This window comes from Phalacrocorax aristotelis, chromosome 2 (assembly GCF_949628215.1).
Source record: "Phalacrocorax aristotelis chromosome 2, bGulAri2.1, whole genome shotgun sequence".
Taxonomy (NCBI): Eukaryota; Metazoa; Chordata; class Aves; order Suliformes; family Phalacrocoracidae; genus Phalacrocorax; species Phalacrocorax aristotelis.
Window position 1 is genome coordinate 167,580,479 of NC_134277.1, and position 15,025 is coordinate 167,595,503.

The following is a 15,025-nucleotide window of genomic DNA, read 5'->3' on the forward strand; positions in this document are numbered from 1 at the left end:
TGGCACTTCAGGGCATGGTTTAGGACACAGGAGTGTTGGGCTGATGGTTGGATTTGATGATCCTCAAGGTCTTTTGCAACCTTAATGATTCTATGATTCTATTCTATGACTGCCAAGCCCACACCAGTACTCCAAGGAACAGCAGTGGATGCCCTGCAAACCGGTGGTTACTGGGCCAGAGCCTGGAATAACTGAGGCTGACCCAGTCACTGCTGAGGTTATTCACTGTTGATGTCAGACCCTTGAGGGTCACACGAGGTGACCCCATGGAAGCAGGGGATGGCGTCCTCCAGCAAAGCTGTCATCTGAGAGCAGAGCTCGATCTTGGATGTACAACAAAAGTGCTCCACGGCCCATCCCATCATGCACATGTTCACATTGAGCTCAGCCAGGCTTGAGTTTCAGGCCTGGTTTTAATCCAGTTCCTTCAGCAGATGTCTTCTGAGGTTGGAATGAAGAGTGGACCAAATCATGTTGGTTTCCGGCAGCCTCTGCGCAGGATCACATCTCTCCTTGGTGTAAGCAAAGATGATGACGATGGTCTTTCTTGGAATAGGGTGCCCAGGGGGAGGGTTATGTGCTCTTTTATGCTGTTTAAATCAAATGAAATTGGAAAAATTAATAACAAAAAAATGTTTGCAAAAAGAACACAAAAAAGCAACGTCGATCTGAAGGTGCAGGAGAAAGAAGCCACCAGCAAAACACCAAAATGTTGAGAACCCACCATGTCCCAGGCTCTGTCCTGCGCTGTGCACATCTCAAAGGAACTTGGAGGAGAAAATACAACGTTCTTGGGTCTTTCCACTCCAAAAAGGCACCCGTTGAACATCAATAAGACATTACGGCTGTGGCAAAGAGCATTAGGTGAGCACCCAGGAGCCCTGGGCACCCATGAGCCAGAGGTGCCGATGCCAACGCCTTCCTGGGGAGACACCCAGGAGGACAGTTGGCCAAATTCATTCAAATTTGCAAGTCAGGAGTTACGTTGGGGCTTGAAAGGTAATAAAAGATTTTGCAGGTGATTTCATACCATGATGGAACTTGTCCCCTCCTGAAAAATTGAAGCTTCTCCCAACTGTAGCAATACAACCCCCAAATATTTGAGCACTGGGTAAAAGCTGCTCCAAGCTTTCCTGGTGTCCTCGATCCAGGCGTTACTTCGGCCGGGTGTCCCCCATTGGATGTGTGTCCCCCCTCCACAACCATTTTGGGCTTCATCCTTGGGGTGCTGAGGCCGTCGGGGTGCCCCCTGTTATGCATGAAGCAGGGATGGAGTGGAGAGGTGCTGCTGGGCATCACAGTGAGGGAATATCTGGTGGAGCGAGGTGATGGGAAGTGGATTAAATGAGATGAAACCAGGCTGGGAAGTGAAGATTTTGGACTGGAAGGGACAAATTGCGGTGGGGACCCCCAAGTCGGGGAGACAGGGAGCACTGGCATGGCCCCAGGGGGCTGGTCCACCCCTGCTCTGGGGTCCCCATCCCAGGGAGGGACTGGGTATGTATGTATGGGTGGGAGTTAGGGTGCTTTGGGGTGCTGGGGGCACAGGTCCCATGGGGTGCTGTGGGGTGCAGTGGGGTGCTGGGGGGCACAGGTCTCTCGAGGTACTGTGGGGTGTGGTGGGGTGCAGGGGGCACAGGTCCCACGAGGCACAGTGGGGTGCTGGGGCTACAAGTCCCATGGGGTGCGTGTGTGTATATATATATTTTTTATCTATTTATATAGCGATATATCGCCCACGCGCATGCGCGCCGCGCCCGGCCGCGGAACTACGACTCCCATCATCCCTCCGTCCCGCCCCGCCCCTCCCTCGGGAGGGGAGATGGGCGTGGCTTGAGGCCTTGGCGGCGGGAGGGTGGGCGTCTCCAACCCTCTCGGCTCCGCCCCCTCCGCCTCTCCCCATTGGCGGCGCCGCCGTTGTCGCTGGTGACGGCGGGACGCGGCGGGGCCGGGGGCGCGAGCGCCGGCCTCAGTCAGCGGCGGGGCGGCCGCCGTCCGTCGGTCCTTCCGTCCCTCCGTTCGTCCGGTCTGCGGGGCCATGGGAGGCCGAACCGAGACCGGAGCCCCCGCCGAGCGGTAGGGCCGCCGGGAACATGGCGGAGAGGTGAGAGCCGGCACCGCGGGGGGGGCTGGGGGGGAAGGGCTGAGCCCTCTGAGGGGGCTGAGGCCTGCGGGGGGGCGGCCCAGACCCCCCCCACTTTGCCCCCCTCCCCTGGGGCGCTGAGGGGGGCCTCGGCCACGTTTTGTTACCCCTGGGGGTGTTTTTCCCCCTTCCCCCCTCTCCATATAGATGTCTATAGGGGTTATGGGGGTGACCTCCCCCTTCGGGTGCCCCCCGCCCGGGGGTATCTGCCCCCCATTTTGGGGAGGGCGTGTTTCCTCCTTTCCTCATCTTTCTGGCTCTATATTTGGGAGGGGATTTAATTTGGGGGGAGGTGGGTGTCAGCACCACCTTGATTTTAGGGGGGCACCCCCACCTGCTCTGTACGGTCCTAACCCCACCCCGCTGTATGTGTATGCGTGGGGTGGGGGGGAATCTCCCCTTTTGGTGCATGGGGGCGGGGGCTGGATGCACCCACCTGGTTCCCTGTGGTTGCAGGGCTGGATCCCAACCCCACCCTGATTTCCAGGGGTGCATTGGCAAAAGGAGGAGACTGGATCCCACCCTGCTCCCTGTTGGGGGGTTATGGAGGGGCTGGATCCCACCTTGCTCCCTGTTGGGGGTTTATGGAGGGGCTGGATCCCACCCTGCTCCCTGTTGGGGGTTTATGGAGGGGCTGGATCCCACCCTGCTCCCTGTTGGGGGTTTATGGAGGGGCTGGATCCCACCCTGCTCCCTGTTGGGGGTTTATGGAGGGGCTGGATCCCACCCTGCTCCCTTTGGATGCTCTGCAGGGGGGGTTACAGATGGGCTGGATCCCACTCCACGGGACGAAGCCAGGGGAGGTGTTTTTACGGAGGTGTGAGGTGTGGCAGGGCGACGGGGGGTGCGTGGGGGGAAGAATAGGGTGGCATGTGGGTGGGTGTGGATGCAGGGACGTGCTGGGGAAGGGGTGCGGGCAGGGATCAGGCTGCCTGCAGAGGCTGGGGGGGGCTGCAGAGGTGGGGGGGGACACACACGCACTGCTTTTGAAATGTGGTGTTTGTGCTGGAACAGGGTTTATTTATTTCACATGTGTGGTGGATAGTGAGCCGCTGGTTGGGATTTGGGGTTGTTTTTTTTTCTTCCTCTCTGCGCTGCTCTGCTGCTTCCCCAGACCTGCATTCTCTGGCTGCAAAAACTGCAGGATGGGAATTTTTTATTTATTTATTTATTTTTTTCCCCTCCCCTCCTTCCTTGGCGATAGCAGTTTAATCAACCCTCGGGTGACCTCTACAGATAAACCCGCAGCTGCTGTTCTCCAGTCCCTCACCTGGCACATACAGCTGGGTGGGCTTAAGGGTGGGGGGAAAAAAAAATGTATTTAAGAGAGATTTAATGAAATTAGGGAGCTCTTGGGTACCTGCAAGCAGCAGGTGGCTCGGACAGGGGTGTGATTCTGGCTGGTTGTATCTGGACAGTTCGTAAGCAAGGTGTGAGGCCGTGCTTCGTGCCACCGCGCCAGTGGCCGTGCTGTTGCCATCCACGGACGGTTGGTTGATCTCCTCCATGAAGCGTCTGCCCAGGCGGTAGCTGCGGCTGAATGTTAATGTACCACATGATCGTTAAAAACAGCGTGATTGCACCTTGCTGGGGAGAGGAAAAAAAAAAAAGAAAAAAATCTGTTGCCTTCGTTTGCAGCGACATTGAGAGCTGATTCCTTTTGGTGCTAGGGGGAACCAACACCCTCGTGATTCCATCATCTGGCTGCTGCAAACTGCCTCGCTGCTGACTTTGGGGAGGGGAGGCGGACGGTGCTTGGTTATTTGGTGCTCGTGGATGTGAAACGGTCTGTGGATGCGAGATCTTGGCTTATGCTTGCAAGATGTGACCTTACGTTGGCTGATAAATGCTTCTTGCAGTTCTGTTCCCGAGTATCGTTCTGTGCCATAAACCTCTGTGGGGGGCGGTTTTGGAAGGAATAAGCTATATATTTCTTCCCTATCCCTTGGGAAGGGTGCAAGGGGGAGAGCTCAAGGTGTCTAGCCATGTTACCATTCCTCCAGTTGTAGGGGAAGCACAGACATCTCCCATGGGGTTTTGTAGATCCCGTCAGCAACCAGTAACTTCTTTTCTGTGTGTCTTAGCCTGTATGTACGCTCAGCTGATCCGCTGCTATCTTCCCAGCCTAAAATCTGGATTAATCTAACTCTGTGCTGGAGTTTTTGAATGGCTGGTGGCAGCATACCTCATTCCACCAGTACCTGGGATGGCTTTTGGGTCTAAATGGCTGTTGAATGTTATTGTCAATGACTTGAGTTATGCCAGTATCCTTGGGAGAGATCATTTCAGTGCTCTTTGGAAAGAAAGGCATATGTTGAGGCCCTCAATCTCTAGGGAAGTCTTTACTCTGATGGTGATGGGGTATTTCCCGCTGAAATCTATGGTTGCTGTGTTCTTCCGGCTGCAGATCAAGACAAAACCAAGGTCCAGCCTGTCTGCAAGCCAGATGTCTTCATGTAGCTCTCTTCCAAAGGAGCTGGAGTGGGGTTCAAAGGAGCTTTTCAAGGGAGGCTGCTAGCAAGACATCAGGATTCGTCAGCAGCTTAAAAAGAGGGGAGGGAGCAAACTTGCTGTCCTCCTGGTAAAATTAATATTGCAGATATAAAGGTTCCCTAGAAGTGCTCGTGGCTGAATTTCTGTGATTTATTGTTAACTTCATTTGAGGAGCCTGTGACTGTACTTCCCGGGTATACTCTACAAGGCTTAAATTAGGTCGTTAACTGTCCTAATAAGAGAAGCAGAAAATGCCATAGTCTCCTGTAACCTGCAGCTCTGGGGGAGCGAGGGAGAGGAGGTGCAGCCAGTTGGCCAAGAGCCTGGAGCTTCGTAGCTTGCAGACGAATAAAAGGTGGGTGAATAGATGCAGGAAGGATAAATGTGGTTAAATTGGGTGCGAGCTGTGTCTTTGCTGGGAGGGTCCCGCTGTTGCGTGCCGGGGTGGTGGGAGCGAGGAAGAGTCGGAGGAGGAGACTGATTGAGCTTGGACTGTTGAAGATTGTCCAACTCCTGACCTGATGTTGGATTTCACAAGGGATTTTCCTGATACCTGTGGTGGTGAGCCTGTGGTTGGTGGGTGCACGGTTTTAATTTTGATTTTGGGGAACTGGTGGTTGGACTTGATGATCCTAGAGGTCTTCTCCAACCTTAATAATTCTATGAATGGGGTTTTGTTTTGCCACTGCTGTCCTGTTGGGACAGGAGCTGCGTTCTACCCTGCTTGCAACCACAAAGTGGGTTTTATGGTTAGTCTTAGCTGCTGCAGCTGTTAAACTTAACAGCGATGCTGGACGTACTCTTGGCCAGCTTGATGAGGATTAACGAAGATATTTATGTACTCTAACGAACCTGGCAACATAAGAGCGGTGAGATGATATAGGCTGTGTCGGTAGCAAGGCCAGCTTTTTATTCTGATTCAAAAGTCTATCCCTTCTGCCTCCTTCCTGGCCTATATTGGGCATTTTGGACCTCTGGTTGTGGGTTAGAACTATATGAGTGGTAAGATGGTATCATCGTGAAGCAAGATTGTAGGGCCTAGAGAGAAAGCTGATGGGTTGGAGAAGCAAGTTCTAGTGTTTCCAGACACTCTGCATAACACAGTCAAATCCCAGATCCTGTCTAAAATAATAATAATTTTTTTTAAAAGTACTTTATGGAAAATGCTTGCTTTTTCTGGATGCCTGTTGTGTGTTGTCAAACAGCCCTGCACAACGGCAGAGCCTCTCAGGAGCCTGGTGCCATGGGTTGTGGATCTGGTGCGTGTTTGTTTTGTCTGGCGGTTTACAGAGCTGCTCCTCCACATCTTTAATACTAAAAAATCCAAACCAACTGGCTAAATCTGGGACAATCCCAGCAGCCTGTCTGTACGTAACTCTTATCTTCAGAGCTGTGGCTCTCAGTGGTTGAAAGCTGCCTTCTTGCCTGTGGTTGGGAGATCTACAACTCATCTCTCAATCAGGACTTCGAGTCTCCAAACTCCTTAAGCCGCTCCTGGTGGGATCATTGAACGGTTTGGGTTGGAAGGGACATCAAAGATCATCTAGTCCAACCCCACGTCGCGGGAAGGGACACCTTCCATTAGATCAACTTGCTCAAAGCCCCGTCCAACCTGACTTTGAACACTTCCAGGGAGGGATAAGGGGTGTCCAGGCTGCATGTTGGGCGCTTCCTGACAGACTGAACTTTGTGAAACTTTTCTTCCTAGAGAAATGATGGAGTCTTGCTGAAATATTTCAGCTTAGACTGAACAAAGCGTAAGGAACTCTTGTCACGTGGATCAATGTGACTCTTCTTTAGCAGGAAGGTGGAAGAGGCTTGTAGCATCAGGTAGGTCCTCTCTAAGGATAAGCCCGATGCTCTCAGGTGTAGCACCACAGAAGGAGTTGTCTCAACTTAGTGCTTGTTTAAAGCTTTGTGAGGAGCTATCCCAGAGGATTAGGTGAATCCAGAGTTCTGCACCTGGATTTGAAGGTGACCTACTTTGGTCTTGAACAAGTCCTTAAGCTTCATGCTATCAGCTCCTGTTGTCATCTGGGAAGTGTATGTGGGGTTGAAGTCTTGAGCTGTAGAAACATGCAGTGTGTCGGTGTAGGCTTTTAGATAGGAACAGCTTCCTAAATCCCTGTTCCAGCAGTGTCCTGTTGTGGCTTCTCCTTCTCAACTGACCCGACCATTATTTCTCCTGGGTCGTTCTTCTCTGACTGCTTGATCTGCATTTAGGCTGGCGAAGCTGAAGATCCAGTGCAAGTTTTTCTGGGTAAGTCTCTATGTAAACTATAATCTAGATAGCAGACATCGTGTCTCATGAGTAGGTATCTTGGTCTGAGACCGGTTTAGGCAAGGCTCAAGTCCTCAAACCATTCTGGCAATCAACTCGTATTAAGACTGAAGACTTGTGGTGTGGTTGCTCCTCTTCTGAAAGGTGAAGGTTTTAAAAGCTCGTGTGTAGTAACTTGTGAATATACAAGATTTAAAAAAAAAATCAAAAACACAACAACAAAAAAAACACAGACAAAACCCCTACCCAGCAAACTTTAAACAAAAACCCACAAACCAAAACGTAACCACTAAATACAACCGAGAAGTCGGTAGGGACTGGGCCAATTCCAGGAATAAAATTAATGTATGGTCTGGTAGGGCTGTAAGTTCCCTGACAGGGGGGCAGAGCGTGGAGGGGACTGGTTCCGGGGGCTGGATCGTAAATCATCAGGTGTAGAATTTTTAGGTTTGACTGTAGCCGCTGTCACTGTACCGCTGGGGGTTTGTGGCATGCTTATTTGGACATGTTTGCCCCAGATAATAAATAGCAGTGAGAACTTCATTTTGGCTGCTGCTGGAGATCCCTACAAATGTTAGGATGACCTCTTCCCTCCAGTACCTTTAAAAAATAATTTCTTGTTCCTGTCTCATGCTCTCCCTCCTGCATTTTTGCTTCAGTGATTATTTCCTTACATGCTCTAGATAACGCATTGAACCTAGACCTTTCCTCTTCCTCCTCTGTCTCAAAAATAAACATTTCTGCTGTAATACTTTTCTTTTTTCACTTTGCAACTAATCCAGGCCGGCTATTTTTAATTCCAGTTGCCAAGAAGCAAGCGAGGGATGAATGTACTCCAGGTGCTGAGGGGAAGAAGTGGAGCTCTCTGGAGACAGCATCTGTACTGTGCCCTCAGAATTAGTTGTTACTCCTTAAATTGCTTGCAGGAACCCCCAAAGCTGGTTTCCTTGCTTTACCAGCTCCTGGCTAGCAGCGAAAGAGCCTCGTTGTGCTGTTGTGATGGGAGGTGCCTCATTTCTCAAATTCTGCATCCCTCGCTGTTTCTCTGGCCTTAATAGATCTGACAATTATACTTATTTTCCTCCTGCTCTTTAAGCGTTCTTGCAAACAGCTCTGCCAGAGGCAATCCTGACGGATGCCCAATTTTTAGGGAGCCAACTACATCGCTCGGACTTCCGGTACTGTCCCAGCTGGCAGCAGGCAACTGGATATCCTCATCTCTGCACTCTTGAATGAAAAAGAAAAATAAATACTGTTTTCAAATTGTTAAAGTATTTTCAAACAATAAATGGGAAGGAGATGGAAACAGGCAGAGAGGGCTCATGAACTGTGATGTGTAGTGACCCAGTGGTGCAGTTTAGAGAGCAGAAACCACTATTTCTGCGGGGAAAGACGTGGAAATTTTTGATTGTTGATTAACATCTCATCAAACTTGCAGCCAATGAGGCCTGAAATAGACTGTCAGAGGGAGAAGGCTTTGCTTATTGTATTTTACAGACGGCGTGATCCTAGAAGGTTTTGCTCCTGGATTGAACATTGATTGTAAGTTATGTTTCTGGTACGGGGCGGAGTTTTTTGACTTCTGGTTAATGTTCAAGTTTGCTCGTTAGTGCTGACTCTTTAAAATGCAGTTTGACTGGGAAGAAAGCCCTTGGTGGAAGGGAGAGAGGGAGGGCTGTAAGGGTCAGGGGATTAGTGATATCTGGGCTTGAATGTGGGGGCTTGCTGGTGTTACGGCCACCGGTGACTTAGCCTGAGATCAGTCAGTACCAGACCTAAAGGTGGCTCTTCTCTTAGAGCAGTGCTGTGTGTAGTGAGAGGGATTATCAATTAGAGTAAAAACCTTATCAAACACCAGATAAAAATGCGGCGTTGCATACCGAAACTTTAGATTTCTGACCTTGCCATAGTGCTGAGGATGGGCATATTCTGCATCAGCTTATACGCATAGATATATATAGAATGATAGGGATGTGAAATGCTCTTCCCATCCTACAGATGAGGAGAGACCTTGATGTGTCAAAAGCCATGCAGTAAAGCGATACTGAAGCCTGGGATCTCAGCTCTCTGGGCCGTGACTGGTTTTGACCATGCAGTCCCCTTCCTCTTTACCCCTGAGGAGTATAGAAAAATCTCTGTGTTGAAGGTAGATGCCTTCCTTATGGTGTAGCCCCTACAGAAAACACACGTGTCTGGTCCATTTGTGCTCTTGTCAGATGCACGCGGTTTCTGGGCTGCCTCTTCCCGAGGTGATGACATTTCTCTGTCTGCCTCGTTGCATTTTTATTGATCTTCCCTCTCTGCTCTGCGCTCTGCTTGAATGTAAATGACTTCCACGGGCAACGTGTTTGGAAAACCAAGCTTTTTACCATCCAGAAACGTTACTTACTCTGCAAATTGAAGCTGTAGTATTATGATTTTTTTTTTTTAATCGATCTTTCTGTAGCACTTCTTGCAAGCCTGAGAGCTCTTCGCACACGGTTGGGAGAGATCATTGCGTTAGATGGAAAAGTGCAATTGCTTATTGACTGCAATATGGCGGTTTCCTTTCTAGAAGACAAGGATGGACGAGAGGGTGTGGTTTAAATAATGGTGGAATTCAGGTTACTAGAGTCAACCCACAGTCTGTCCGGGATGTTTAGATGAATAGTCCCTCTTCTGAAGTCTTTTAAAAGACTACAGATGAAACAGCCACAAGCTGTCCCTGGCAGCGTGCTGAGATGCAGTTACACGTGGACTTGAAAGGGAAAAATGCTGCTTCTTGAAGAGCCTGTCTTGCTTCCTCTCAGTATGCTGGAGTTTGGGGTGGTTTTTTTTGGGCGTCCATCTGTTAAATTACGTTGAGGAACGCATCTCAAGCTGGCCAAGCAGTGCGCTGAGCACACACGCGAGGCTTTGGAGGATCTATGGATGTATCACCGGTTTTATTAGTAATTAAGCTGTCTCTTAAGTACTTTCTGAGTCCTGTTGCCGACCTGAAGTTGGCTTTCTGGGTGCTGTTCTTCTGCTTCATAAGCTGCTTTGCTCCCTTTAATCTAACGTGTGCATCTGTGAATCCACGTCCCCTCAAAGGCAGGGACGGGAGAAATCCTGTCGAGCCTTCTCTGTGTGCCTGGCACACTGCGGTGGCTGAGGCTTTAAAAAAAATTAATATAACAAAAACACAAACGCCTCTTACTCTGGCAGGATTTAATGTGGTCAGGAACATTTGGGAAGAATTAGGGAAGAAGAGGGGAAAAAAAAAAAAAACCACCAGGGAGAAAAATCACAGTTTGGAGCAGAGGAGTTGAGGGGTTTGAGTGCACGCATCTCTGGCCAGATCAGCAGGCTCTCACCGAGGCATGTGGTTTTTTTTTCCCAGAAAAGCAGTGGGGTTTGGGTGAAACGAGCACGGAGGAGGTTGTTTGCTGAGGCTGCTGGACTCTGATTCTCTGCTTTGCATCCACTTGACTTAAGCGTGACCTCGGCTGCTTGGGGGTTTTTTTGGAGCTGAGATCATCTTTCAGCCCTCGCCGGAGTTAAATCCGGTTGCTGTACAGAGGAGGGAGCAGGTTGGCTCCCCACGGTCCCTGGCAGCCTGCGCTGCTGTGGGTATTGCAAAAAGGGAGCGTGGGGAAGAGAACAAGATGTTGCTCAAGTCGCAGTAGCTACCCCAGGCTTCTGGTGGTTGTCTCTCAAGGACGTCTGCAGTGCTGGCAGCTGAACACCTGAAGGAGCCGTTCACGTGGCAAGCTCTTTGTAACGCAGTTCTCCTTTCTGAGGTGGGAAGGAGAGTGAGGTCTGAGTTATTTGAAACCCTTTGCAAAATCCCCGGTGGGTTTCTCACCTTTCTCCTTCATGACAATATACCTCAATCCTTATTTGAAAAGCAGAGCTTCCTCTACCTCTCCAGTTCTGAAGAAACCTTCCTGTCAACTTTTTGATCTCTACCTAAGGCCTGCTCTGGGACATACAAGCAGATGTATCTCTGTGTGCCCGTCTGCATCCAGGATTAAGACCAAAGCAGTGGGATTGTCAGAGCTCAGGATTTTTTCCCCTCTGCCTCACTTTGGAGAGAGCAGGAAGGTGCTTCTTTGCTTCCTTGCACGAGGCAAGACTTTGCCATTTAGAAGGATCTCCATCCAGAGTTACGCACTGGGACTTGCCACTTAGAAATGGTTTAGGTTGGAAGAGACCTTTCAAGGCCATCCAGTCCATCCCCCCTGCAGTGAGCAGGGACATCTTCAACTCCCATCAGGTTGCTCAGACCCCATCCAACCTGGCCTGGAATGTTTGCAGGGATGGAGCATCTCCCGCCTCTCCAGGCAACCTGGACCTGGGTTTCACCAACCTCATCATAAAGAATGCCTTCCTTACACCTAGTCTAGATCTCCCCTCTTTTAGTTTAAAAATATTACCCCTTTTCCTATTGCAGCAGACCTCTGGAGCGGGTCCAGAGGAGGCCACAAAATGCTCCAGAGGCTGGAGCAGCTCTCCTATGAGGACAGGCTGGGAGAGTTGGGGTTGTTCAGCCTGGAGAAGAGAAGGCTCCGGGGAGACCTTACTGCAGCCTTTCAGTACTTAAAGGGGCCCTACAGGAAGGATGGGGGCAACCACTTTAGCCAGGCTTATTGTGACAGGACAAGGGGTGATGGTTTTAAACTAAAGGAGGGTAGATTTAGACTGGATATAAGGAAGAAATTTTTTACAATGAGGGTGGTGAGATACTGGCCCAGGTTCCCCAGAGAGGTGGGAGATGCCCCAACCCTGGAAACATTCCAGGTCAGGCTGGATGGGGCTCTGAGCAACCTGATCTAGTTGAAGCTGTCCCTGCTCACTGCAAGGGGGATGGACTGGAAGACTTCTAAAGGTCACTGACAACGCAAACCATTCTATTATTCTGTGATTCTACTCAAAAGTCTGTCCCCATCTTTCTTATCAGCCCCGTTTAAGTATCGAAAGGGTGCAATTTAGAAGGATCTCCATCCAGAGCTGTGCACTGGGACTGGCTGAGCAGTGGCCACCAAAGGTACGTTTCTGGAGAAGGCTGCAGGCAGACGTTCGCTCTCCTCATGCTCCGAGCTGCCTCGATGACGATCCAGCTCTGATGCAGAAGTCGCGCAGCGCTGACAGCAAGGTGCTGGACCTCAGTGGAGCTTCCCGAGGCAGGCTCTGCCCTGCACGGATGCAAAACTCTGCTCGCTGGGTTGCTGCAGGCTCAGCTGGGGTGGAGGTCTCGCATGGCTGACTTGCATTCTCCCGCATGGATGATGCCGGGACCAGAGTAGCTTGCATCATGATGCGTATGTCCCTAATTGAGCGTGGTTTGATGAAATCGAGCAGTGGGGTAGCAAAAACCTACAGGAAGCTCTTTGGGTTTTTTTTAATTTTCAGATTAAAAAGACTACTACTTCCATCTTCCGGTGCCATTTTCAGGACATGCTGTTTAATCTGTCGGAGCTCCAAACAGCACTGCTATAAAGCTGGAAGGAAAAATTGCAAATGAATACATCAACACTGCTTTCATTTAGAAGCCCTTTCTTTTCCCCTTCTAGTTCTGCATATCTAACGTCTCCTTAATGTCACCTTGAGGAATCTGTATTGTAGTGTGACTGTTCAGTGCAGTGGATCATATGTGTGGAAGTAGGTGGAGCATGTGCTAAAAAAAATATCTCCCCCAAAGAAAAAGAACCCAGTGGTTTAGAGAACATCTTAGCACATTTTCTGGTTTAGACCTTTTTTTTTAAGTAGGAAATTCTCTAGGTTTTTGTTCAAGGTAAGTAATGGCCTAAAACTTCAAACCATGACAAGAGCCTCTGCAGTAATTATTTTTCTGTCAAACTTGAGCTCGCCTAAGCAGTGCACCTTTCTTCGTCAGCTGGAAGGGAGAAGGTGCGCAGACAGGGCTTTGTGTTATGAATAGAAGTGGGAATTGGCTCTGTAAGAAGAGGAGACTTGCTCTGAAGGTCTTGATCAGGGTTTTAAAGCCACCAGGACTGAGAAGGTACAACGCCTGCCTTACTCAAAATCTGTTCTAGAAATTCAACAACTGAATTGTTGTAGCTTTTTCTGAAGAATAATAGTTTCTTGGCAAATCCCTGCACCTCTGCATGACCCCTGCTTCTAATGCTGATGTTCTCCACTGCTCCTTTTCGCTGCCATGCGATGGTCTTCCAAGCTGAGGCAAGACTCGTAACAAACCCAGCTCTTCTATGAATTATCTTAACAGCGTCAAAAAGTAGGGTCTTGTACTGGGGAATGAAACGTAGGGTCTGGGAACAAGGTTGACTGTTCACTACTAAAAGCAGAGCATGGAACAAGGTTGACGAGGCCTCGTGTGGAAAAGACTATAGGAGGAACATAGGATAATGCAACGGTGGGGAACCAGGGCTTGTTTTTGTCATCTCCACCACCCCCCAGGTTGTCTTCTGGAAAGATGATGCTCCAAACAGGAGACTAATACAAACCCTTGGAAGAAACCAGGCTCGGTGTACAGGAGGAACAGGTTTGGCAGCAGAACCCTCTGTTGTCTGATGCTCTTCTACGTAGGAAGCATCTGATCCAGCCCTGTGAGCCACAGGTTATATTCGTCTCGCCGTGGCTGGTGCTGATAGGCGTACTTGCAAACGTTCCCATCTAGTAAATGGGAATCTGTTGAAAGTTGCTCCAAAAGTGGATCAAAGATGGTTAGAGATAGCGCTCCAAAAACACAAAGGGAAGTTTGGCTGGAGTTCGTGGGCGGTGGCTACCCGCTCGGGATGCTGTGCTGTTGTAAAGTCTTGCTTGATCTTGCCTGAATATGGATGAGCTTTCTCCATCAGCTCTTGCCCGTGCACCGCCACAGGCCTTTTTTGACTGTTCCTCGAGCATATTACTTTAGTGAATCAATGTGTGTTATAACTAGGTGGAGGGCTCTGTGGCCATTTGAATCTTGAGGTGGCTATCCTTTTAGCAATAGGGAAAAATATAAAAATCTGTATATGTACTTTTGGATACTCCTGGCATATGCCTCTCCATCTGCACTTAGAGCACGCGGATAACGTGGCTAAAAACACACTTGCAGATAACACTGTATAAATTTTCCTCCTGTGCAGTGCAAATATCTTTCATTAAGACTTTTAAATAGGGAGAAAGCAACCTTTTTGGGGGATGATTTTGCAGGAATACCTACGTATAAAGCAAGTCTACGTGGGCTCTACAGATAAGTCTTGTCTCATAACATAACCGCATGCTTCAAACCACCCTACCGGTGGCTGATGACAAAGCAAGCCTTCCAAATGGTAGCGTGCTTGCTTTGCATTAGGATGGGAAACTGCAAACATCATGCATAGCTGCCCGTACAGTCAAAACCGAAACAAAACCAATTTATTTTGGCACCCCAAGGTTAGGTACTACAAGCCAGTTTCAAAGCTGAATAGGCTGGGCTTAAGAGTCCCTCTCTGGTTCAGATCCCGCTGCTAAAGGTTGAATTCTGATTCACTTCTTTGCTCCGCAGCTCTGGGTCCATGACTTTAATGTAGCTGCAAAGGGTTTTTTGAGTGATGGTAGAGCTTTTAAGGGGACTGGACTCTGGCAGGAGGGCGTAAAGAGAAGGCTAGCATTTTTGGCGATCCTCGTGTCCTCTTGACAAAGCTCTAGTATGTATCTTGACTGTGTTGGGAGCACGTGAACTTAAATATCTTTGAGGTGAATATCTCCTAATGGTTTAGATATCTGGATCTTAAATATTGCTAAGTATTCTTTATTTTCCCATTCCCTAAGTGCTATTTTAATCCTACAGTTTGCTGAAATATAATTGCCATGCTCTTCTGTGAGTAGACTCTTGGAGATCTTTATCCCGGAGCTATGCAAAGGCTGGTTATCTCCTGGGTTTTTTTTAAAGGCAGCCTTTGTGGGAGGCAAAGGCACGGCTCCCTCCAGGAGGTAGAAGACCTTCCCTTCCTCCTTAGCTCTCTAGTTTGGACACAAACTGGCAGCTGTAATGAAGTTATGGGCAAGGTAATTTGGTCCATAGCGTTCAAAAGTATATCCAGAGAGTGGTTCATACTGTTAAGTGTCCCAGTCATGTTATAAAATGACCCCGCTTGCCAGGAAGACGAGGAATTGGCTGCTGGAAGACAAGATCCAAT

The 15,025-nt window shown here is 49.3% G+C and overlaps 1 protein-coding gene across 3 annotated transcripts in view; it reads left to right on the top strand.

The window, feature by feature from the left end:
* The first annotated feature begins 1,910 nt into the window (after positions 1–1,910).
* Positions 1,911–15,025, top strand: part of ARHGAP39 (Rho GTPase activating protein 39) — a 155,755-nt gene continuing 142,640 nt past the window's right edge. For all 3 annotated transcript variants that reach the window (XM_075085992.1, XM_075085990.1, XM_075085993.1), the window contains exon 1: positions 1,911–2,104. In XM_075085992.1, coding sequence (XP_074942093.1) covers positions 2,094–2,104 — 11 coding nt within the window. In that variant the 5' untranslated portion in view covers positions 1,911–2,093. The remainder of the gene's footprint in view (positions 2,105–15,025) is intronic.